This window comes from Sus scrofa, chromosome 8, assembly GCF_000003025.6.
Source record: "Sus scrofa isolate TJ Tabasco breed Duroc chromosome 8, Sscrofa11.1, whole genome shotgun sequence".
NCBI lineage: Eukaryota > Metazoa > Chordata > Mammalia > Artiodactyla > Suidae > Sus > Sus scrofa.
Genome location: NC_010450.4, coordinates 34,744,765 through 34,768,128, shown reverse-complemented (window position 1 = coordinate 34,768,128; position 23,364 = coordinate 34,744,765). Strand labels below are relative to the sequence as shown.

At 35.5% G+C, this 23,364-nt stretch overlaps 1 protein-coding gene across 1 annotated transcript in view; it reads left to right on the top strand.

The window, feature by feature from the left end:
- Positions 1-22,920, top strand: part of KCTD8 (potassium channel tetramerization domain containing 8) — a 260,307-nt gene extending 237,387 nt beyond the window's left edge. The window contains exon 2 of the mRNA XM_021101161.1: positions 20,210-22,920. Within this exon, the coding sequence (XP_020956820.1) occupies positions 20,210-20,670 (461 nt within the window). The 3' untranslated portion in view covers positions 20,671-22,920. The remainder of the gene's footprint in view (positions 1-20,209) is intronic.

Below are 23,364 nucleotides of genomic sequence, written 5' to 3'. Positions count from 1 at the left end.
ACCCACGGCATATGGAGGTTCCCAGGCTAGGGGTCCAATTCCAGCTGTAGCCACCGGCCTATGCCACAGCCACAGCAATGCCAGATCTGAGCCACGTCTGCAACCTACACCGTAGCTCACGGCAACGCCAGATCCTTAACCCGCTGAGCAAGGCCAGGGATTGAACCTGTGTCTTCATGGATGCTAGTCGGGTTCGTTAACCACTGAGCCACAATGGGAACTCCAATTTTTATGTATAATATGAGGTGTGCAACTATTTTTCCAAATAATTTACTTTAACACAATTCATTGAATAGTGCATTCTTTCCACACTGAATTGAAATACCAAATTTCTATAGGTACATGTGTTGGTTTTTACACTTTTCATTGCATTTGACATAATTTTCCACATTGTTACAATCATGGTAAAGTTTTAAAGTATAGTTTAATATATAGGAAGGCAAACCTCTAATATTTTTTGTACATCTCAAAATATTGTGGATTATACTTGTACATATATTGTTCCAAATTATTTCAGTATCAATTTTAACAATCTTTATCTTATTGAGTCTTGCATTGCATTTTTACATTTATTTGGGAATAATTATATCAACAATATTATTCTAATAGGGAATGTAGTATTTCTCTCCATTTATTTAGTTTCTCTGGATACCTCAATAAAGTTCAATAATCCTGAAGTTTTATACTTTTTTTCATATACCTCTTGTTGAACATGTCCATAGTTAATTTGAAATTTGTGTTGCTACACAGAGTGTAATCTATTTTCTCCAATATCTTTTTAAAAATTAGCATACTGATACATAGGAAAGCTATTGATTTTTATATGTCAATCTTATACCAGCCTCCTTCTGAAATACTTTTAACAGTGTTTTCAGCTGTTCTATATCATATCACTTGAAATAACATTTCTTTTATCCCTTTACAATATTTTAACTTACTTTTTATTGTTTTTTATTTTATTGAATGTATCCTTCAATACAAAATCAATTAGTAATAATAATAGCAAGTGTTTTGGGCTTAACTTTGACTTCAATAGAAATACTTTTGATACTTCACTATCAAGTTAGGAAATTACTCTTCCAGTTTCTCAGTTGTTATTTAAGAAATAAAGTATCACTATGGTATTCTCTCTAATGTTTCTTTATATATTTTTGTGATGATAACATTTCCCTTATTTTATCTTATATGTGACATATATTTTATGATGATGAACTGTCTCTCATTTTTAAAATAAATATTACTTGGTCAGGATACATTATCCTTTGATACATTTTTGAATTAAATTTGTATGTATTTTATTTAAGATTTATACATCTAAGTTCAGTTAGTAGATAGACTCACAATTTTCTCTTTTCTATGTATTTTCCTCTGGATTTGATATTGGAGTTACTGATGCTTATAAAATTAGTTAGGAAACGTTCTCTTATTTTCTATTCTTTGGATCAGTTTATATAACATAGATCTTATTATTTCCCTGGAGATTTTTTTGCTATAATGCCATTTGCATATACTTTCTTTTTAGGACTAGATCTTGAACTTACTTTCTTTTTAAAAAAATTATTTATATACATCTGTTCATGTTATCTATATTTAGTAGTCAAATTTGTAATTTCTATATATTTTAGAACATTAACTGGAAATGTATTGATATAAATTTACCTATAGCATATTTTAAGACTTTAAATTCTGATTCTGTCTTTAATGATTATCACTTTCTCACACTTAATGATGTTTTCTCTTTATTGGATATACCATAAGATTGTCTATTTTTAACATCTTTTCATCTTATTTTCTACAGATTTTTGTTTCCTTCCTTGTTACTTTCTGTCCTCTATATTGATCTCCTATTCATTTTGAATTACTTTATTTTATTCTAGCCCCTTGAATGGAAAGCTCAATTCATTTATTTTTATTCTTCTAAAATTTTGTGCAAATATATTTAGAGGTATATTACTTTTCCCTCTGAGTCTCCTTGATACTAAAACTCTGAATAAGTTTTACAGGTTTTGGTATGTAGTAGCCTTGTCTGCTTACACAGGGTACCCTTCCAAGTCATTCCACTCTTAAGTCAGGGCAATTGTTACAAAATAAAAATTTGATCTTGTTCCCTAGTATCTCCCTGGCTTAAATTGCATTGTCGTGGTCCTTTTGGTCATTGGATAAATGCTAAATTTCTTTATGCCTTAGAAAAATTGAATAGTCTAGAGGTCAGCAGCCTCTATGATCCAACTTGGCCTATGCTCCATCAGTGCTGACTTATTTAGCTCTTACACCCGTTCACACTTCCATGCAAGTGAGACCTTGCTCACACTCTTAACTCTTGCTTCTCCTTCCCTACTTATCCAGCACTTCCTATAATGTTTTCCTTCACGATTGCTTCTTGATAAAAGCTCTTTTACATTTTGGGGGAATGTAATTTCCTAAAATATACTGTAATGATTTCAGTCGACATGGTTCTTATCTCAGTTATAATTCCACATTACTTTGTGTGATTTTTAAATGAATATCCATCTCTATTACTACATAAATTAGATATCATTGTACATTTTCCATATTTCTCCCATTGTCTAGCAAGATGTCTTCCATGTATTGACTCTCAATAAATATTTATTAAATCTATTAAATCAATGAATGATTTTTATTTTTGCTAGAGTATAATTTTGACTAATTCTTTTAGTGAGGTCCTATGTTTGAATATCTCCATACACAACCCCTACATTTGAATGCTAAGGTAACTGGAAATAGGTCTCTCATGTAAACAATTTTTTCTTAAAAACTTCCAAGGTTTTGGCTCATGGTTTTCTAAAAATCAGAATATTCAGTAAAATTGTCAAGCTCAAATTTTTCCTTAATCTTTTGACTGTAGGATGTTTTATTTTGGTCTTGGAAGGGTTTAGGATTCCTTCTTGACACTTAAAATTCTGAAAATTCACTGAGATGCATTTAGGCATTTTTTCTTTTAATTTAGATTGCTTCAAACTCAGCAACAATTTCAATCTGAAACATGTGCCTATTATAAACTACGAGCACTTTTCCTCTGTAATTTATTTAGTGTTTATTGTCACTGCTTTCATTCTAATCTTTCTTTTTAAGATAGATATGAACATGGTGGATTGATTCTTATCTCATACTTCTTCTACATATCATTTTGTTGCAAATTCTAAGAAATATCCATGACATTTTATTTCAGATTATTAATTTGACTTTCAATCATGTTCTTTTATATGTTCATTTGATCACTTCTTTTACTTTTTAAATAAAATTGTTAGCTCCCAAGAAATGTTTTTATCAATTGTAGTTGTCAGCTTTAAATATTCAATATCCTCTCCTCTCTCTGAGGATTCCAAATAGAATTTTAACATTCTCTACTGTTCCCTGAGCTAGTTCTATTTGTTCCAGGCAAAATTATTTTTGTTGTTGTTTTTAAGTCCCTCATTTCAATGCACTTATTTATATAAAATGTCTATTATAAACTATTGTGTTCTTTTTATATTAATGTATAAATGACTAGATTGCTAAGTATAGGTAGATGGCATCGGTTTAACCCAGCAGATTTTCAGATTTCTTTGTAACAACAGTGTATTTTAGTGTCTGAGCTCTGCCTCACTGGGGAGAGGGGTAGTATGGCTTGACTGTATGACCTTATTTTAGAATGTATCTTATTTAACTAGTAGATAGATTGAGTTTATCCCAACCACAGTTTCAACTCTCAACCTGCAATAATATCAAAGAGAGGTTTTTGTTTATCTTTTGGCTGGGAGGATAACCTTTCTCTTTTGGAGCCCCATCCAGTTCCACCTACCTCCTCATTGATGAAGAGCAGAGATAGAGAATTGTTTCAAAGCCCTACTCCTTCATCCACTGGGTAATTATCCTCAGAAAAATGGTTGGTTCTCTAGAGAGGTGTTGGATTTTGTCCAAGGTTCGGTGCTTCTGCTGCTTTCTGCTTAGTGAAATGGACCAGCCCAGTCATACACATAAAATCTAGGTCTTCTGAACTTGGACCCAAGATTTCTTTCATGTCTTTCACTAATTTACTCTGGGCTTTGAGTTCTACTGAATCATTCTTTCAATTTTTTCCCCTGAGAGTGTATCAAGGCAATGTGTTCTCTACTTTCTCTAGACTGATCCCATCTGCTTTTTGTCACCCAGAATTTTCCCAGTGTGTGCTCTGTTCATGAGAATTTTCGTGTTTTCTAGCACTGTCAAGGATTTAGTATATTTAGTCTCTTTCTCTCCTCTCCTCCACCCTCAGGGTAACATTTTGAAAGGATTTGAGAGAAATTAAGAAGAAGAAAAAAAAAAAAAAAAAAAACAGACTGCCATCTTGATTAAATCTTCTGTTTCCTTTTCTGTCCCTTCTAGACTGTGTTACACCAGAGCAGGATGTGCTCTGTGGTCATGATGCCATATTCTTTTATAATTTTCTATAAATACACAGCACTAATAAAAGTGATGTGGATTTAATTCATTCCTGCTCATTATTACTTTGAGTTCTCTAGAATGCACTAAGGTAAAAGTTAATGCACATAATGCTGAAGATTTTGATTATCAAGTTTTTTTCTAATTCTATGTATTTTTTGCTATTGTAAACAAAAATGGTAAAAAATTGACAACCATTGGTTAACAATTTTCCTTTGCTATTTGATTTACAAAATGAGAATCTTCTCAGTGTTCTATGTGACCTTTGGCCTTAGCAGTTTTGCTTATAAAATAGTTCACAATTTATGAAAGGCAAGTGGAACAACCAGCCATTCAAGCATAGGACTTGTATCTTTAATCATTAATCAAACATGGTTTTATTCACTTGTCTAATATTGATACAGTCACATGGTATTAAAATCAATTATAATGTAAACTATAGTTTCAAATTAATTATGATCTTTATATATAGTCCTTATTATTGAGTAATTATAGCTATAGTTTAGTTACTTGTTATGGAAAGTTTTGCCCTAAAAAGAATGCAGATATTTGAGTTTTTCATTCAACTTATACATAGCTTTTTAAAGTAAGTTTCATAGAGTGAATGAAAGAGGGACCACCCCAGATCACTTTCACTGAACTGCATGAAGTCAAAGCAGACAATTCATTCCTTTGAATCCTGTGTTCTCAGCACTTCATAGAGAGTTATTCAATATGCATCATACTGAGGGTATACTCTTTTACTAATGTTGCTTATATTTAAAAAGTTCAAGTTTTTATTGAATAACCATAAATACATCTTGTAAATAAGCATGGTTTTCCAAATATATTCCTAGTGCAAATTCCTCCGTGACATAGCCATTTTAATTGATCCACATTGAAGGAGTTACCAGTACATCTTTTTATCTTGAAATAGTTTCATTAACACCCCCTCACAATCTTTTAATCTGTAAGGCTTTAATGTCAGAGAGATTGATGTTACTGCTGCTATTGAAATATTGGGTTTAGACTAAAGTGCACTATAAAGTGACATGAAAAGTTCAAGACATCTCAACCCTGACAGAATCTACTCATTATTTAATTAGGCTCCGAAAGCTCTTAGCAGAAATTTCTGGCCTTATGTCAGGACCTTTCCTGATCGAGAGGCACACATCATTGAAAGATTCAGTCTTAAAGGTGACTTATTATACAAATCTAATTCTGATATTTCAGAAATTATAGTATCTGGCAAGTCAAAAGTCCTAAGATAATTCCTTCATCCTGTTTCTTCTCTACTATAATTCTACATCCTCATATATTTCCTAATTATTTTCACTCTACAAATTTTAAAGTGGAATTCATATTTAAATAATTTTCCTTTAAAACATATGTTTCTTGATCTGTACTTATCCAATTAATCTACAAGAGACTTTTTTATTGATCTAAATTCACAAAAAAATATATATATGCTTCAGAGGATCTTACAAGATAAGCGTATGTTCTGAAATGGGAAAATCTTAAATTTGATAGAGGTTACCTGGTTAACATATATGGGTCCCAGTAATAATCTCAAAAAAACAGAGTTAGAAAGCACAGTCTGTAATTTCATGTAGATCTATATTACAAATGATAGAAATTATAGTAGGTAAAGTTAAACAATTTTATCCCAAAATTTTCACCCATGTGCCTCTGAGCTTAATCTTATCAGGGCTTGAAATCATGAATAATTGTACTTCTAGTTTAGGATTTCAGGGAACCTGATTTTAACCATGTTTCAGGGTTTTTGAGGCAATGCATCTCAAAACTTAATTCAGCATAAGCTCTGAGGTCAGACAAATCTTGTTTCTGTGGTTTCCAAATGTGACCCTGCAGGGTACAAACCTCTCTATACCTCAGTTTAAACAGGTGCTTCTTTTTTATGATTATTGTGAGATATAAGTGCAATATTAGCATAATGCATTTAGCTTGGTGACTGGCCCAAAGTAAGGGTTCGAGGAATGTTCAATATTAGTATAACCTTTGACATACTTGGTAAAATATGAACTCAGTAAAACTGTCCTGCTTGTATTATTTATTTCAGCTCATTTCCTTTACTAATGACACACAGAAAAAGATGACAGTGTTGCTATGGCTGAATTTTTTAAATTTAGCCACATTTGCCTAATAAAATATATTCCAACTTTGTGTGTAGATCTCTGTGTTTACTTTGCACCCCTATCTTCTACTTGAAACAGACTTTTTCCCCCAAGATGCAAAAAATGTATGAGGAGCTAGGTTTGGAATGATAGCAATGCCTTCTGCGCTCTGGTCACAGGTTCTAAGACAGAGATAGGGACCCATGGCACTGTTAGTAGAATAAAAGGAAATCCTTTAGATGCTTTCAGTTGTATCTATTACTGTTGAAATGATTTGTTCATAAATACACACTGATTATATATTTGTTTCTAACTCACCCTAAATTTTCCCAACTTTTCTGATCAATAACTTAAAATGTACATAAAACATTGAAGTTCATGCATTAAACATTAAGCATCAGAATTCTCCTATGGCAAACACAACCAACACGTCACTCAACTTGCTTCCAGAAGAGAGATTTCAGTTATATTTCAAGGTCATTTGCATTTAATAAAATATCTGAACAGGTTTATAAAAAGGATTTTTCCAGAGAGATTAGTATTTTTTTCTGTCCAAAATACTTGTATAACTGGTGGCATTGGCCAGAAGGATCACTTTGGCCAGCACTGTTAGGATTTTCTCTCAGCTCTCATTCTCTTTTACTGTAGTTGGGACTGAGCATTTAGACTTCTGCAGTCACAACCGAGAACATTTAACCAAACAGGTAAAGGCCTTCTCTTTCTTTCCCCCATCAATAGTTTAAAGTATCCCAGGGACTCCCCTATTACTGACGTACCCAGCTCACTTGCCCCCTAATCCTCATCTTTGCCTTAGATTAAGGAGTTGGATTGGTAAAGTCTGATGGATGTCCCAATCTAGGTTATCAATCTACTCCTTGAGCTTGGAGTTTATTACATAAGATAGTTAAGGGCCCTAAATATATTTTTCATTCACACATACACACAACCAATAAAGAATTATGTACAAGTATGATACAAAATAGAAATCAACCTCATTTGCACCAGTGAAGAACTGAAGACATGTGGTATTTAGGATAATATTAATTATCTGTAATTTGGCTTGAATAGAAGGTAAGAGTAATAGAACATGAGTTTTGAAGTTTGGACTGGGACTATGTCACGGAAAATCTTGTTTACGTGGCTAAGAGATTTGGATTTGTTTCTGAAAGTTATTGACATTTTCATAGAGTAGGTACTATAATAAGCTATAATAAGAGCCATGTTGCAGAGATATGGATAGTAGGGGGTAGATATTAGAGAGGAAAAGATCTTTAAAATGTCATTTCAATAGATGTGGTAAGAGATTAGAAGTTCATTATAGCAGATTAATGAGAATCATAACTGTGTGGGGGAAAGACTGAAGTGAAGGAAATGGTTGAGACACCATCAGACTGCACTCAATAGTGTTATGTAGCTGTTCCTATGAGAAAGGAATCAGTAGAGGGATAGAAATAGAATAATGGAGATGACTAAGATTTCAAACTTGTGTGATTGAAAATATTATGGAGCTTTATAAAAAATAAAAGTGGAAAATGTAGGAGGGGGAACTGGTTTGTAGGGGAAAGAATAGTGAGGTCATTTGTCATTTTTTCGGCATGTGGTATTTGAAATTTAGGAGATGTCCAGAAAGCAGTAAAATCTGATGCTAGAACTTCACAAAATGCTCAGGTGCTAGAGATGTGTATGGAATGAGTTTGTGATATATGGATATATAATGTGTGTATGTAGAGTGGAGGAGGTGGATGAGAGAGAGTGTCTGTGTGTGTGTGTCTGTGTGTGTGTGTTTGTAGAAGGAGAAGCATATATTGTGGGAACAGATGAGATGTCATTAAGAGGCTATAAACCTCATTATGGAAATAGTGTTTGATTTATATAATTGAGAAAAACTTAGACCAGATATGATCACTGTTTTGCAAAATCTGAAGAGCTATTAGTCTGAAAAAAAATAGGATGACAGTCTGAAAGGGACTGCAAGAGGTTATATTTTAATCAAGAAACTAAGATACTGTAGTTCAGATAAAGTATCATCCAGTTTTTAAGGAAAAGATTGTGTTCACATATAAATGTCACAACTCAGCATTGACCAAGGCCAGATAGTAGACTAAATAGATATGTATTAGTTTCCAAGAGCTGCTCTAACCAATTACGATAAATGTGGTGGCTTAAAACAACAGAAATTTATTCTCTCACAGTTCCAGAGGTCTGACCTCCAAGTCATTTTTGCTGGGTTGAAACCAAGGTGATAGCAGTGCCCCTCTTCCTCTAGAGGTTCAAGGGGAAAATCCATTGCTTGCCTCTTCCATCCACACCAATTCAATCTCTCTGACTCTATGATCACATCACCTCCTCCTCCTGTCTGTGTATCAAATCTCCCTCTCGCTCCCCCTTACAAGGATACCTGTGTTTGATTTAGGGGACGATTGGATAATCCTGAATATTTTCACCATCCCGCAATCCTTCATCACAACTGCTAGGGTTTTGTCATGTGAAGTTACATTTACAGCTTCCAGGAATGAGGACCAAATACGCTCCTCCCCCCGCCCCCGCCCTGCTGGGGCCAGTTTTTAGCCTCTTGTAAGGCTTTTCCTCATACACGTCTTTCCTTGAAGTAATTTTAGGAAGGAGATACCCTGTTTTTAATCCTTAAGCACAATAGAAAAAATGAATCTCAAAGGCAGATTTTGGCACAAGGCTAGTAGGTGTCAGAACTTCAAGCGTGGTTTTGCTATTTTCAAAGGCTAGGCAATTTTTTATTGTCACACAGTATGAAATTAAACCCTGCTGTGAGCATGTGTTTCTCTTTTCCATTCACTGTAGTGATTGTGCACTGAGCTGCTTCTATAACAGGCACCCTTTTATAAATCTCACAGTGAAAAGAGGTGGCATTCACACTGAATAGTATGGCAGCTATAAGAAGTTACATCTCGGTGGCCATTGTTGGAAGTACTTGAAAACATTTATTGGTGGGACAGCACTCGAATCTGAAGACATCTGACAAATAAAAATCCCCTCAACTATGACTTTCTGCCTGCAATCACCGTTGTTCCTGGAACCGAAGAGTATTAGCCTATAATTTTTTTTTTTTTTTTTTTGGTCTTTTCAGAAATTCTGCTTCCTCTGTTGTCATGGAGAGGCTTTTCTTTAGTATTTTATAATAGGCAGGGATAATTTACAACCAGCATTTTTTTCTTCTTCGTTTCAATTTGTTATACTCAGCACACCATAAGCGCATCCCCAACCTATACTTATCGAGCACTCTTTTATCCCTCCCACAGCCATCAGATGTGTTGTGGATACAACCCCTCATTAACCCTTGCCCAGCACCGTGTAGGTGTTGTGATCCACAGTTTATAGATGTGGAAGAAACAAAGAGTAGGTTTGTGTTGACAAATTTGAAAGCCAGATAAATTATCCCTCTTAAACAGTAGGTGCCTGTGAAAAAGGAGGTCGTTAGACAGTGGCTTCATTAGCTCGTGGGGAAGAAAGTCAGACATCAATAATAAAGTATGGTAGATTTGGGTGTGGGAACCTGAGAATGAGCAGGTCTTAATTCCAGGATCCAAAAGGAGCCTGGGCATCTTTCTGGAGTTCTTGTTTGTTTGTTTGTTTGTTTGTTTGTTTGTTTAACATACAAAATGGGTATATGCGCCAGAGAACCTTAGCTCCTGTAGTGAAATGTGGAGACCAGCTTTAAATACAGACTTCTTGCAAGGTGTGGGTAACCATGTGATATGGGATAGGGCTCTGAAAAGACAGTGAACACCTAATACCTTTTCTCCTAGACATGTTTAGGACAAGCATCAGGCACGATTATGTAAGTGATGCAGAATTCTTCCACATAACAAAAAAAATTGTTTTTCCTTATTGTATGTGATTCTCCAATAGCTTTTATTTCTCTTTAAGAACCTAAAGGGATAACAAAGGGACCTTCTCAAAGGACTATTTTCACTTCCTAGAGAAACTGTGAGATCCTTCTTAGAGCTCTTTTTGCTAAGTGCTCATACCTTCTCCCTTGTTTTTGTTTGTTTTTGTTACACCCTGTAAGATTAGTTATACTTGGGTTTATCTTTTTTAGTTAAAATAAAACAAAACTTCTTTGGGGATAAAACAATTCCCTATTTGCTTATACATTCTTTTATAGATTATACTAATTTCACTTAATTCAGCTCAACAAATAATCACTGAATTATTATGAACCTTGTCATGGGAGTTGTGCTCCAGGAAATAACAAAGATGAATAGAGAATTTCTGTTCTGTAGTGACTAACAAAGGTTGTGGGTGTGTTTGTGTGAGTGTCTTTTAGGGCAGAACATGGGGATACAGGTTAAAATTAGTATAGAAATAACTATTATTTATGATAAAATTGGCTCAATACTTGGTAGATTCAAACAAACTGCAGTAGGTCATTAAGAGAGCAAGAAATAACAAGTCACATCCAAATATGCAAATAGAATGTCTTCTGCTGAAAGCATCATTTGGAACAGGCTTGGAAAGTGTTCCTTTCTTTTGGAGAAAGGAAGGAATACAATATAAAGGGAGGAAAATAGACATGAATAAAGCAAGGCATTTACTAGGAGCAAGGAGTGTATTTTGGCCAAAAAATGGAGAGTATTAAGGATGGACTTGGGATAGAGGTTCCTCAGAAAACTAAGTATAGAACTTCTATATGATGTAGCAATCCATTCCTGGGCATATATCTGGACAAAATCTTCATCCAAAAAGAAATATGCATTGCAGCAGTATTCACAATAGCCAAGACATGGAAACAACCTAAATGTCCATTGACAGATGAACGTATTAAGAAGAGTAGTACATATATTCAATGGAATACTACTCAGCCATAAAAAGGAACAAAATAATGCCATCTGCAACAACATGGATGCACCTAGAGTTTCTCATACTAAGTGAAGTAAGTCAGAAAGAGAAAGACACATATCATATGATATCACTTATATGTGGAATATAAAACGTGGCACAAATGAACCTATCTACAGAACAGAAACTGACTCATAGACATAGAGAACAGACTTGTGGTTGCCAAGGGGGACGGGGGAGGGATTGGATGGACTGGGAGTTTGGGGTTGGTAGATGCAAACTATTACATTTAGAATGGATAAGCAATGAGGTCCTACTGTACAGCACAGGAAACTGTATCTAATCATCTAATCTCTTAGGATAGAACATGATGGAAGATAGTATAAGAAAAAGCACGTATATATATTTATGACTGGGCCACTATGCTGTACAGCAGAAATTGACTCAACATTGTAAATCAACTATACCCCTAAAAATAATTTTATTTTTTAAAAAATGGTGGGCTTGGATAATTATTTGGGTCACACTGAGGACAGTTCTCAGTGTCAAAATGTGAAGTTTCCACCTGTGAAATTCATTCTGTGCACAGAGGAACAATTTAGAAGGTTTTTGCACATGGAATTAGACTTTAGGAATATTTATTTAACAGTGGTGTAGAGAATAGTGAAATGGGACTAAAATGGAGTCAGAGAACTAGTTAAGAGACAGTAAGAAATAATGAGAAACCTGTTGTAAGTGTTGAAAATGGGAGTAGAAATGAAGGAGTAGATTCAAGAGCCACTGTAAGAGTAGAACTAACAGGACCTGGAAAATAATTGGAAGTAAAAGATAACTCCATTGGGTAAACAATGGTGATTTGGACATCATCAACAGAAATAACTAACAGGGAGATACAGAATTATAGAATGGGAGGAAGACAATAAGATTACTTTTGAAACCTCCTTCAGTGGATATTCCGTTAAATCTATATTTTTTCTCACATTTTTTTCTAGTGCTACATAACATTTGCTTTTTTAGTCTATTAGTATCTTTGATTCAATGATGAAACAAACCAGCCTCCTGATCTAAGTGATACAAGGAAACCTAAGACACAGTCTCTCATAATGGAAATTACAGTTGACCCTTGAACAACATGAATTTCAACTGTGCAGGTCCACTCACAGGCAGATTTTTTCAATTATAAATGCCACAGTACTACACAATTTGAAGATACACAACTGTGGATATAGAAGAACAACAAGCATGGATGTCTGGCTATAATTTATTCTTGTGTTTGCTGGCTGCATGGAAGGTTGGTGCCCCTCATCTCCGTGCTGTTCAAAGGTCAAATGTACAACCCTTTTAAGGAAGATAGAACCCTAAATATGTGACTTTGGAGCAGACATTTGTGTGGGGATGCTAGGAGCATAACTGTGGTCATTTGGGTGAATATCTAGTAACATAAAATGTAGTGAATACCAAGTACCAAATGAATAATATAGTCTGTAGTAGATACTGTATAAATTCAGAGGAGTGAAGATAATTTTTACTTTATGAATTTGGTTGAGCAATTACTCTGATCAAGACTTCATGGTAGGCTGGAAAGGCACAGATGCTACCTTTAAGGCATTTACAGTGTAAGGACTGGAAGACACTGTAAATAAATAAGTATAGTAAAAAGTTAACAGGTACAAGAAGAATAACAAGAGTGGGTTAGTGACCAATCACATCAGTATGGAAAAAAAGAATCCCACAACACATATCTCTTTTCAAATTACCCTTCTTTAGTTTTCTCTTGTATTCACCTTCACAATGGAAGTGGTCAAGTAATGAGGGTAGAGATTATAAAAAATATTAAAAAATGAGTTTTCTTTTTCTCAGAGACAAATTAATTTTTATTCATTCAATAGCCTTTTCAGTCTAAGATAAATACATCTCCTATATGATCTTTAGGTCACAATTTACTATGACATACCATGGGTAAGGGAGGAATCACAGATACAGAGGAACCACATGTAAGGAGGGCTGACTATAGGTTATATGCAAATTTTAACCAATGAACTACAAATGATCCCTTTTCCTGAGCTCTTTCCAATCACACTTTACTCCCACTCCTCCTTCCCATCCCATTCAGACTTTAGTTATAGCTTTGTTAGTGTGCTTTTCACCCTAAACCTGAACTGCTTGATATCAGGGATTGTGTGTGTGTGCGCGCGCACATGCATGCGCACGTGCGCATGTGTGTGTGCATGTCCTTCCTCTTGAAACTAACACTATGCCTGGTACATATAGTTGCTCAAAAAATGTTTATCAAATTTAAATGGAGGTTTTTTTTTTTCCTCTATGACTTAACTGCTTAATACTTAGAGGCATGTGGTGCTAATATTTAAGATGGATTGGTTCATTCTGTTCAAGCACCGCATAACCATTCACACACCATTGAGTTGAGTACTATTAAAGGGTAATTTTCCTTCTGAGAATTGTGCCTGTTGCAGACACATTTTACATATCCTGTCTTTTTTATCATCACTAGGCAGGTAAAGAGATTAGAATAAAAAGTTTTTTCAAGTGTGCAGCTGTACACGTAGACTTCATTTGAAAATGCCTGTATGTTCTGAGAAAAACTATGGCAATAGTCTTAGACCCAGAACTACCCTAGTTATGTGCCTTTTAAAATTGAGGAGCAGTAGGACCTAGGTAGCTGGCTTGCAGGTCTCCTAGGTAAGATTATAATTTCCCCTAAAAGACAATCAACTCCTGGATGAAAGTCTTAGTCAATTTAATGGCAAATATCCAAATGAAAAATGGGAAATTCAATTCCAAAAACTTTTTGAAAAGTTTCTATCTGTATGTATGTATTGAACTTTTAAAAGTTAAATCTTAATTAGGTATGAGATTTGGTTTTTCACTGATTTGTTGCCCACTCTAATAACCAGTCATTAGTCTTTATGTGATGGAAGAAAGCCCAGCTGATTAAGCCACCAAATCACATTTCATTTTCTTTTCTTATACTGTCTGATTGGTGATGTAACTCCTAAAGGGCAAAATACTTTTAGGAAGATCACTTAGGTATATATGGGTTTCTGTTCCGAATTGAAGAGAAACATGTTTCTGACAATCATGCTGTTCCCATATATGCAGCATTTAGTGTTATTTAAATTATTATTCATGTTGTGTTTAAGGCACTTCAAGTGGGTTTGAATCATTAAATGGAATGATATAAGGTTTTAAATTATCCCTGGAAGCCTTCTATTAGCAGGCATCCACAAGAAACCTAAGCAACCAGAGTAGATCATTATTTCCTCTTAATTCATTTATTTTTCTTAAAGTTCATGTCATAAAAAACATATAAATCACTTTATTACTGCATTCAGTCCCAATTTAAATCCACTACATTATCAGTAATGTTTTAAGTATGCTTAATCAAATAGCATAATAATATGCATTATCAAAAATTCTGACATGAATAAAAAAGGGACTATAATCCTTAATGATATATACAGAAAACTATCATAGTGTTCTATACATTCAAAAATTTGCTATTTAAAAAATTAAAAATAGAGTTACCATATGATCCAGCAATTTCACTCCTGGATATTTATCCCAAGAAAACAAAAACATTAATTAGAAAAGATATATGCAGAGTTCCTATTGTGGCCCAGTAGGTTAAGAACTCAACTAGTATCCATGAGGTTGCAGGTTTGATCCCTGGCCTTGCTCAGTGGGATAAGGATCCAGCGTTGCAACAGGCTGCAGTGTAGGTTGCAGATGTGGCTCGGATCTGGCATTGCTATGGCTGCAGTGTAGGCTGGCAGCTGCAGCTCTGATTCGACCCCTAGACTGGGAATTTCTGTGTGCTACAGGTGGGGTCCTAAGAAGAAAAAAAAAAGAAAGAAAGAAAAGGTATATGCAGTCCTACATTCATTGCAGCATTATTTATAATGGCCAAGATATGGAAGCAACCTAAGTGCCAATTAATATATGAATGAATAAAGATGTAATACATATACAATGGACTATTATTCAGCCATAAAAAGAATTAAATTTTGCCATTTGCAACAACATGGTTGGACCTGGAGGGTATTATGCTAAGTGAAATAAATTAGACAAAGAAATACAAATACTGTATGGTTTTGTTTATATTCAGGTTCTGAAAATAAAAACAAAACAAATGATCAAACATAACCAAACAGAGTTATAGATATAGAGAACAAACAGCTGTTTTCCAGAGGGGTGGGATTAGGAGAGGAGAGAAACAGGTGTTTTCCAGAGGGACAGGATTGGGGACGAGAGAAATAGGTGAGGGAGATTAAGAGGTACCAACTTCTAGTTGCAAAATAAATGAGTCACATGTATGAAATGTACAGCGTGAGGAATATAGTCAATAACTACCTAATATCTTTGTATGGTAACATTTTATAACTAGCTAGACTTACTGTGATGACCATTTGAAAATGCCTAGAAATATTGTATCACTATGTTGTGTAACAGGCACTAAGACAGTGCTATACATGAATTATACAACAAACAAAAAAGTGTAGACAAAATAAAGTTATGAATTTTCTCCGAAGTAAACATCTAAACCTATTTGGTGCCTTGATTGCCAAAGATAGCTAAGAAGTCAGAGGAATGAGAAATAAAAGTGTATATTAATTCTTATTAATATCTGCACCTATTCTAACTTCTTTTTTGGAAAAAAAATAGTGATTTTTAAGACTATAGTAAATTCAGGTTCCCACATACCTTTTTTTCATAGAGTACAAAGTCTACAGAGAGAGATATTCTAAAGTGTCTCATGCATTTTTTTTTGTCTTTTGTCTGTTTGGGGTGCACCTGCGGCATACAGAGGTTCCCAGGCTAGGGGTCTAATCGAAGCTGTAGCTGCCAGTCTATGCCAGAGCCACAGCAACACCAGATCCAAGCTGCGTTTGCACCCTACACCACAGCTCATGGCAACACTGGATCCTTAACCCACTGAGCAAGGCCAGGGATCGAACTTGCAAACTCATGGGTCCTAGTCAGATTTGTTTTCACTGCACCATGAAAGGAACTCCCCCCCTTTTTTAAAAAATTTTTTTCATGCATTTTAAACAGTGTCATAAGATGCCATAAGATAGCCTGTGCACTTCATAGGAGCACCCACTATGTGCCTCCCTGCACAGTGCCTGTCATGTAGTAGTGCTCAGTAAAATTCCATTGACTAAACTGATCAATGCCTTCTTCACAGAAGCCTTCCTTGAGCTTCCCATCTTCTACTATAGGAGCAATCCATTCCTATCATATGTATGTTGCATCCTACTGTATTTGTGGAGTCTGCATTTGTGTGTGTGTGTATTTTGGGGATGGAATAGGGAGGAGTCTTATTCCCATAAATAAACTGTAATGCCATTAGGTATAAGAACTGTATATAATTTATCTAGTTAATACATAGGCTTTATATAACTGTGTGTCCTCCCTGCCTGTATTGTTAAGCATTTTTCCCCAGTAAGTAAAAACAGAATGAGGGAGTTCCTGATGTGGCTCAGGGGTTTAAGAACCCAACATAGTGGCCATGAGGATGTGGGTTCAATCCCTGGCCTCGCTCAGTGGGTTAAGGCTGCAGGGTTGCCACAAGCTGTGGCATAGGTCACAGATGCAGCTAGGATCTGGCATTGCCATAGCTGTGGTGTAGGCCTGCAGCTGATTTAATCCTGGCCCAAGAACTTCCATATGCCACACTTCTTACAGTGTGGCTGTAAGAAGGAAAAAATTAAAAAAAAAAAAAAACGAAAAATAAAACAGAATGAGCCATTTGCTTCTACGGTACCTAGTATCCTCTTTCTATACTGTCTTCTGCTCTGATGTTATTACTTCTCTGCCTGGGTATCTCTATCTAATGCACTATCCCCCTGCCTACTAACAGAAAATGATTTCTCATCATTCATTTATCCTTACATGTAAATTGGTTTTCCCAGGTATTTGCACTTTAATCCTTTAGTCATTATTGGGAATGAAAATCATAGATTCCTCTTTAGAGATTTCTGGTTAAAGTAATGCAGAAGATTGACAGAAAGGGTCAAAATCATTTATTCACATCCTACGCTGTATGAGGCTGGTGGGCATCATGCTAACTTGGGATCTCATTCGGCCATTCAGATCATTAGGTAAGCAGATGCCGCAACTCCTCCACCACCCTGACCTCCATACAAACACACACATACAAACTGTTCAGCAGCCTTAGAATCTCCAGAGATGAGCCTGAACATCTGTACATTTTAAAAAATTACAGTCATGTACTCTCAGTGTTGAGAATTACTGTACTAGACCCTTTAGTATGGCATTTTATTCAATCTCGAAATAACCCTATGAGGAAAGTACTACTTCGAACATTTTACAGATAAGGAAATTGAGGCTTAGAGGAGCTAAGTATCTTGCTCAAGGCCACAACTGGCCAGAGAGCAATAGTATTTGATTCCTGTTCACAAGGACCTCAGACTCCCTCCTTTTCAATGGTATTGCCACTAAAACCTGGCATCACTAAAAAAACTTGACCTTGCAAGTAACATCCTACTAGTCCATGGATGATTGATGACCAGTGTGGGTCTATTAGTCGGGATCCCAGGAAAAAAAAGAGAATGGCGTAATTCAAAAAAAGTTTAATATTATCAGTTTATAACTGTGTAGGCAATATCCTTGTGCCAGTGACAGTGGAAATGGTTAACACCTGTAGGCCTAAAGATGTGAGCCTAGCTGAATGGAATCTGGAAAGAGGGGTGGCAGCGGGAAGTGGGGGGGGGGTGAGAAGGAGGTGGAGAGAGCTGCCAGACAGGGCTATGCCTCTTGGTCCAAAGACTCAACCAGATCACAGAAATCTTGGGTTGAGGTCAGATGAGTTCATTGTCTTGCCAGTCTTTATCAGTGGCTGAGTCCAGCTGAAAATCAAAAGGCAGGGGAGCCTAAGGACACGGTTTGTGTCCATCAGCACTAAGGACATGGAAGGTGCGGAATGGGCATGGGTAAATCAGCAAGGAGTGTTAGGATGTGTATTTTCTCTGCTCCTCATCCTGCAGATTCACCCTCTTTCTCTCTTACCATAAATGAAAATGACAGAGGCTTAAAGGAAACAAATGTTGGTTTCTGTTTTCTTTAAACCATGGTTGCAAATACTTCTGAAATGTATCAGTGCACTTTCTTACCAAGCTTTCATGAGCATCTGCATTTGCTCATTTTTTTTTACTGTAATGCAGACTAAAGAAGTATGAAATTGTGGTTAAGATCTTCTCTCAAATAGGTACATATTCTTTAAGGTTTTTTGGATTTTTTGTTTGGGTTAGGTTAATTCAGGTATAGTTTACATACAGAAACACTCATTTTAGCTCTGTAATTCTATCAGTTTTCACAAATGTATGCAGTCCTGTGTCTAACATTACATTCAAGATATAGAATATCGTCATAATTCCAAAGGGTTCTAAAGTCTTTTAAAATTTTTAATCCCACTCAACTAAATATCTGGTATGAATGTTTTTCTTCTGACTTTAACTAGGAAAATTGGTGATAGCTTCCAACAATGGGTTGTGCATAGTAGGTGCTCTTATGAAAAGTATTTTTGTTGGTTTGTTTCCCTACCCTCTGAGCAATATAAACTATTTATATCGGTTATTAGCTCAATTCGTATATATCAGAAGGAGGAAAGGCTCATAATCATGACTGCATGTTGAAATCACCTGGATCTATTAAATGACCCAATGGCCAGGTGGCATCTCATTAAAGCAGGATGTCTGGAGGTTAGACTAAAACATCGGTAATCTAAGCTTTCCACGTAATTCCATGCGTGGCTAAGGCTGAGATGCTAGGAGTTAAACCAGTTATTCTCAACTCTGGCTGACAGTAGAATATCCTAGCAAATAATATTTGCTTAAAAATATTGAGGCCCTTCCTTGCAATTCTGATTTATATAATGTGTTCATAAAAGTTGACTACACACACAAAAAATAAGATTTGGGCAACCTATATTTCTGAATAGTTAATCAAGGTTTTATTATAGTTCTGGGTATGTGGTGGTTTTCAATAAATGTTAGATGGAGGTCCTAATCCCACAGCAAAGTCAAGGAGAATAAAAGATGCTCCCTCTTGGAAATAAACGGTTTGTGTATTTGAAATAATTATCTTGGCAAACTATCACTTTCTGAAAATTGTCCTCCTAGGTAATTTGCCTCAAATGGTAAACCTTGTATTTTAAGAGAATCCTATATTTCAACTATATTTTTTCAGTATAATATTAGGCACATATATATCTTACAGCACTTTCATAAGTCTCTCCAAGGAAATAGACAGGAAACAAGATTAAGAGACTGAGGATAAGATTTAAACCAGCCTCCCACTCGGAAGCATAAATGATGCTATTGCACTTCTGGGCCTGAAGAATATTGCTGCTTTGTAAAATAGAGCAATGGTACTTTCTGCTCTTACAGTGGTAAAATATATATGCAAAAGGGCACCTAATGACATTAGCTAGAACAGAAATGAACTGTCTAATGAAATAGTTATGAGATTAACAAAACCTTCATATATCTTATCTTTTTCAGATTTCAGCAACTAGAAACTAAAATAACCTTTTTTAGCATAAAGTTACTGATACTCTATTATGGCATACATGCTCATCAAGCAAACATTCCCAGTTTTTTCATTATAAAGAATCAATCAGCATGCTCCTGTGGTTCAATGTACACTGACAATACCGGGTGTCATATTTAATTCCTCAAATATAAACTAGTGCCACAAACAGCACTTTTCTTCAGATGAATGTTCTTGGTTTAATGTAAAATTTATAAAGCTTATTTAATTTGACCTTCCTACCTCTTAATCAATTTTTTTTACTCTTTTTATTTTTTTCTTTTTAGGACCACCACAGAAAATAGTATCACCTAAACAAGAGCATGAAGATAGGAAACACGACAAAGTCACAGATAAAGGAAGTGAGAGCGGGACTTCCTGTAACGAGCTCTCCACTTCCAGCTGTGACAGCCACTCGGAGGCAAGCACACCCCAGGATAACCCACCCAGTGCCCAGCAGGCGACAGCTCACCAACCTAACACCTTAACATTGGATCGTCCTTCCAAAAAAGCTCCTGTGCAATGGATGCCCCCACCAGACAAACGCAGAAACAGTGAACTCTTTCAGACACTCATCAGCAAGTCCCGGGAAACAAATCTTTCCAAAAAGAAAGTCTGTGAGAAGCTAAGTGTGGAAGAAGAAATGAAAAAATGTATTCAGGATTTTAAAAAAATCCACATTCCAGATTATTTTCCAGAGCGCAAACGCCAGTGGCAGTCTGAACTGTTGCAGAAGTATGGGTTATAGTAATTATCACATTCCTGCCGTATTTCAATGACGTTCAATGTTTACTACGGTGTTATACCACCTGGCTGTGTACTAACAATGGTCAGTGTGATTCTTGCTGCTCTTCCTTTTTGTGAACAGTGGATGTGGGACAGTATTTTCTTTCATTCTTTTTGTTGTTGTTGTTTTTTGGAAATATGATTTAAAAAAAGCAAACTCATAAATGTTGAATCAAATGGTGTATCTGATTCAAACCATTTTGCAAGAATGAAAGTAAACTGTGCATGATCAAGAAGCTTAGAATCTTGATTTTTGAACTGTGGTCAACCGGATATGTTTGTCATTTTGTAACTCACCAAAAGCGATTTATCCTGTCACTCCAAATATAGTGACAACATGATTGAAGCAACATCAAGTAAAATGTTAGATGATGGTTTTGAGATTCAGATCCAAAACTGTTTAAATGTTAAATGCAATAAAACAAGTATTATTTTTGCATGAGCACAACATTACAAATAAATCACAAGACATAGGGAAGTTCCGTTTGTTGCTTAGAAAGAAAAAAATTACAAAAAAAAAAAAGCAAAAAAAAAAAAAAATGGTTCAGGCCAAGCCTATAAATGTAAGCTATCTAGGAGACTGAATTTTATTTGTTCTGGATCTGTGATTTTTTTGTGTCTGTGTATGGTGTTCTGTATGTTAAGATGGTGTAAATATGCCTTATAATCTTTCTTGTGTTATGGCACTGACTTCATCTATTAATGCTAGTCATGATTATTTCCGTGAAATAAGTCCTTACATCAGGCTGTGAAAATTGGTATAATGATGCTCTGAAAGATCTTACTATCATGCTAATCAAAATAATTGAGGGAAATGGTAAAGAGCTTTATGTATTTATTAAAAAAAGGAAAATATGCTAGAATCCTTTGATCTCTATTGACTCTTCTTTTAAAATATTCAATTGTAACATTGTCTTCAATTTTCCTTTAAAATCCCAAACTGGAGAATGGTAATGTTCTGCCTTCATGTTGACAAGTTAGAGACTTAACATAATTCAAAATGAAAGTAGAGTCTTGTCCAGATAGCCTTGGTATTGATTAATAAACCCTTAGCCCGCAAGATAAAAAGATTTCATCTGAGAATACACTAGAATTTTATTTTAGCTGACAACCAGATTTAAAGTCTTTCCAAATACAATTGGGAAGTTACCTCTTACAAATTATGAGACAGAAATGTCAATAGCAAGCTGAAAGGTCAGCCTGAGTGACAAGAGATTTCCTCCTGGTTGCATATGTGAAAATAAGCTTTTATCATAAGCCACACAGTTTTTGTCTCAGCATCTCCACAGAAAGAATTACATACATATCACAAAATTTCTCTAAAGAGTAGGCTGAGAGAGGGTCAAATTATCTTCAAGAATTATGGACCTCAGTCTCCTTTGGGGTTAGTTGAAATAGAAGTTGAGCCACACTGGTAGTAACTTTTCTTTCAGGGTAATATAGGGAAACAAGCATTATTCAAAATTAAAAATCTTCATTCACTTTGGACATATTTTTAGGTTTCTCACTCTACTATTGTATAAAATCCCATCTACAGTGGACTATGAAAGAAAATCCAAATGTATCATTTATCTCAAATAACCTACCAGGCTATAGCAAAACATGAAACTCTGCTACTCTCAAACTTGTCATTTCATTTTGGAAATGTTGGTAGTCGCATCATGGCTTTGTATAGCTGTACCACACTGGTTACAGGGATAAAATTTGGTGGTTGGGTTGCTGTAGTTCAAATCCCATCTCTACTGTTTACCACTCATGTGACCTGAGGGATAATGGAGATAATAATAACATCGTAGAGAAGATTTAAATGAATTAAAGTAAAGCATCACCATCCCTCCTGGTGATGAAGAGAGAAAGGAAGGTAGTAATCCTACCAGAATCCAGAACCAGTGCTGTCAGATGGGGAATTTGGAATAGAGAGAAATAAGCTGTCCAGAAAGAACTAGAGCCCCTAAAGAGTCATCTCCAAAGTTGCCTCCCAGGAGTTCTTGCTGTAGTACAGTGGGTTAAGATTCCAAGTGCAATGCTTGGGTCACTGCAGAGACACAGGTTTGATCCCCGGCCAGTGCAGTGGGTTAAAGGATCTGGGGATGCACACCTGTGGCATAGGTTGCAGCTGTGGCTCAGATTCAATACCTGTCCCAGAATCTTCCATGTGCAATGGGTGTGCCCATTAAAAAAAAAAAAAAAAAAAAAAAAAAAAACTCCCAAAGAAAAGAGAGTGGTGAGAAATTGTCCTAGCTTCCCACATTCCAATTTCCCACAAACACTTTCCATTGTCCCAATATGAGTGGAAGCCAGTTGGCAAGGGAATGCAAGATACGTAATTTAATAGACGTGATCCCCATGTGGTATAAAACCCAGCAGTAAAGGTTAGGGAATAGATCTGAAGACTGCTTCACACTGTGCTCTATTTTTTCCCAACACAAAACTTCAAATAGAATTGCTATGGCAAGAATTTAATAAATTAGAACTATCTCATCTTCATTTTTCCACAAAAAGAGAAGTGATGCCAGTAACATTTTCTATCCTTATAACCACAGTAAATTAGAACCTATTTCTATAATAGTCTATCTAAATTAGAACCTATTTCAGTAATAGTCTATCAGACACTTACCACACACCAAGAATTTGACTCAAAGTTTAACATAGTCAA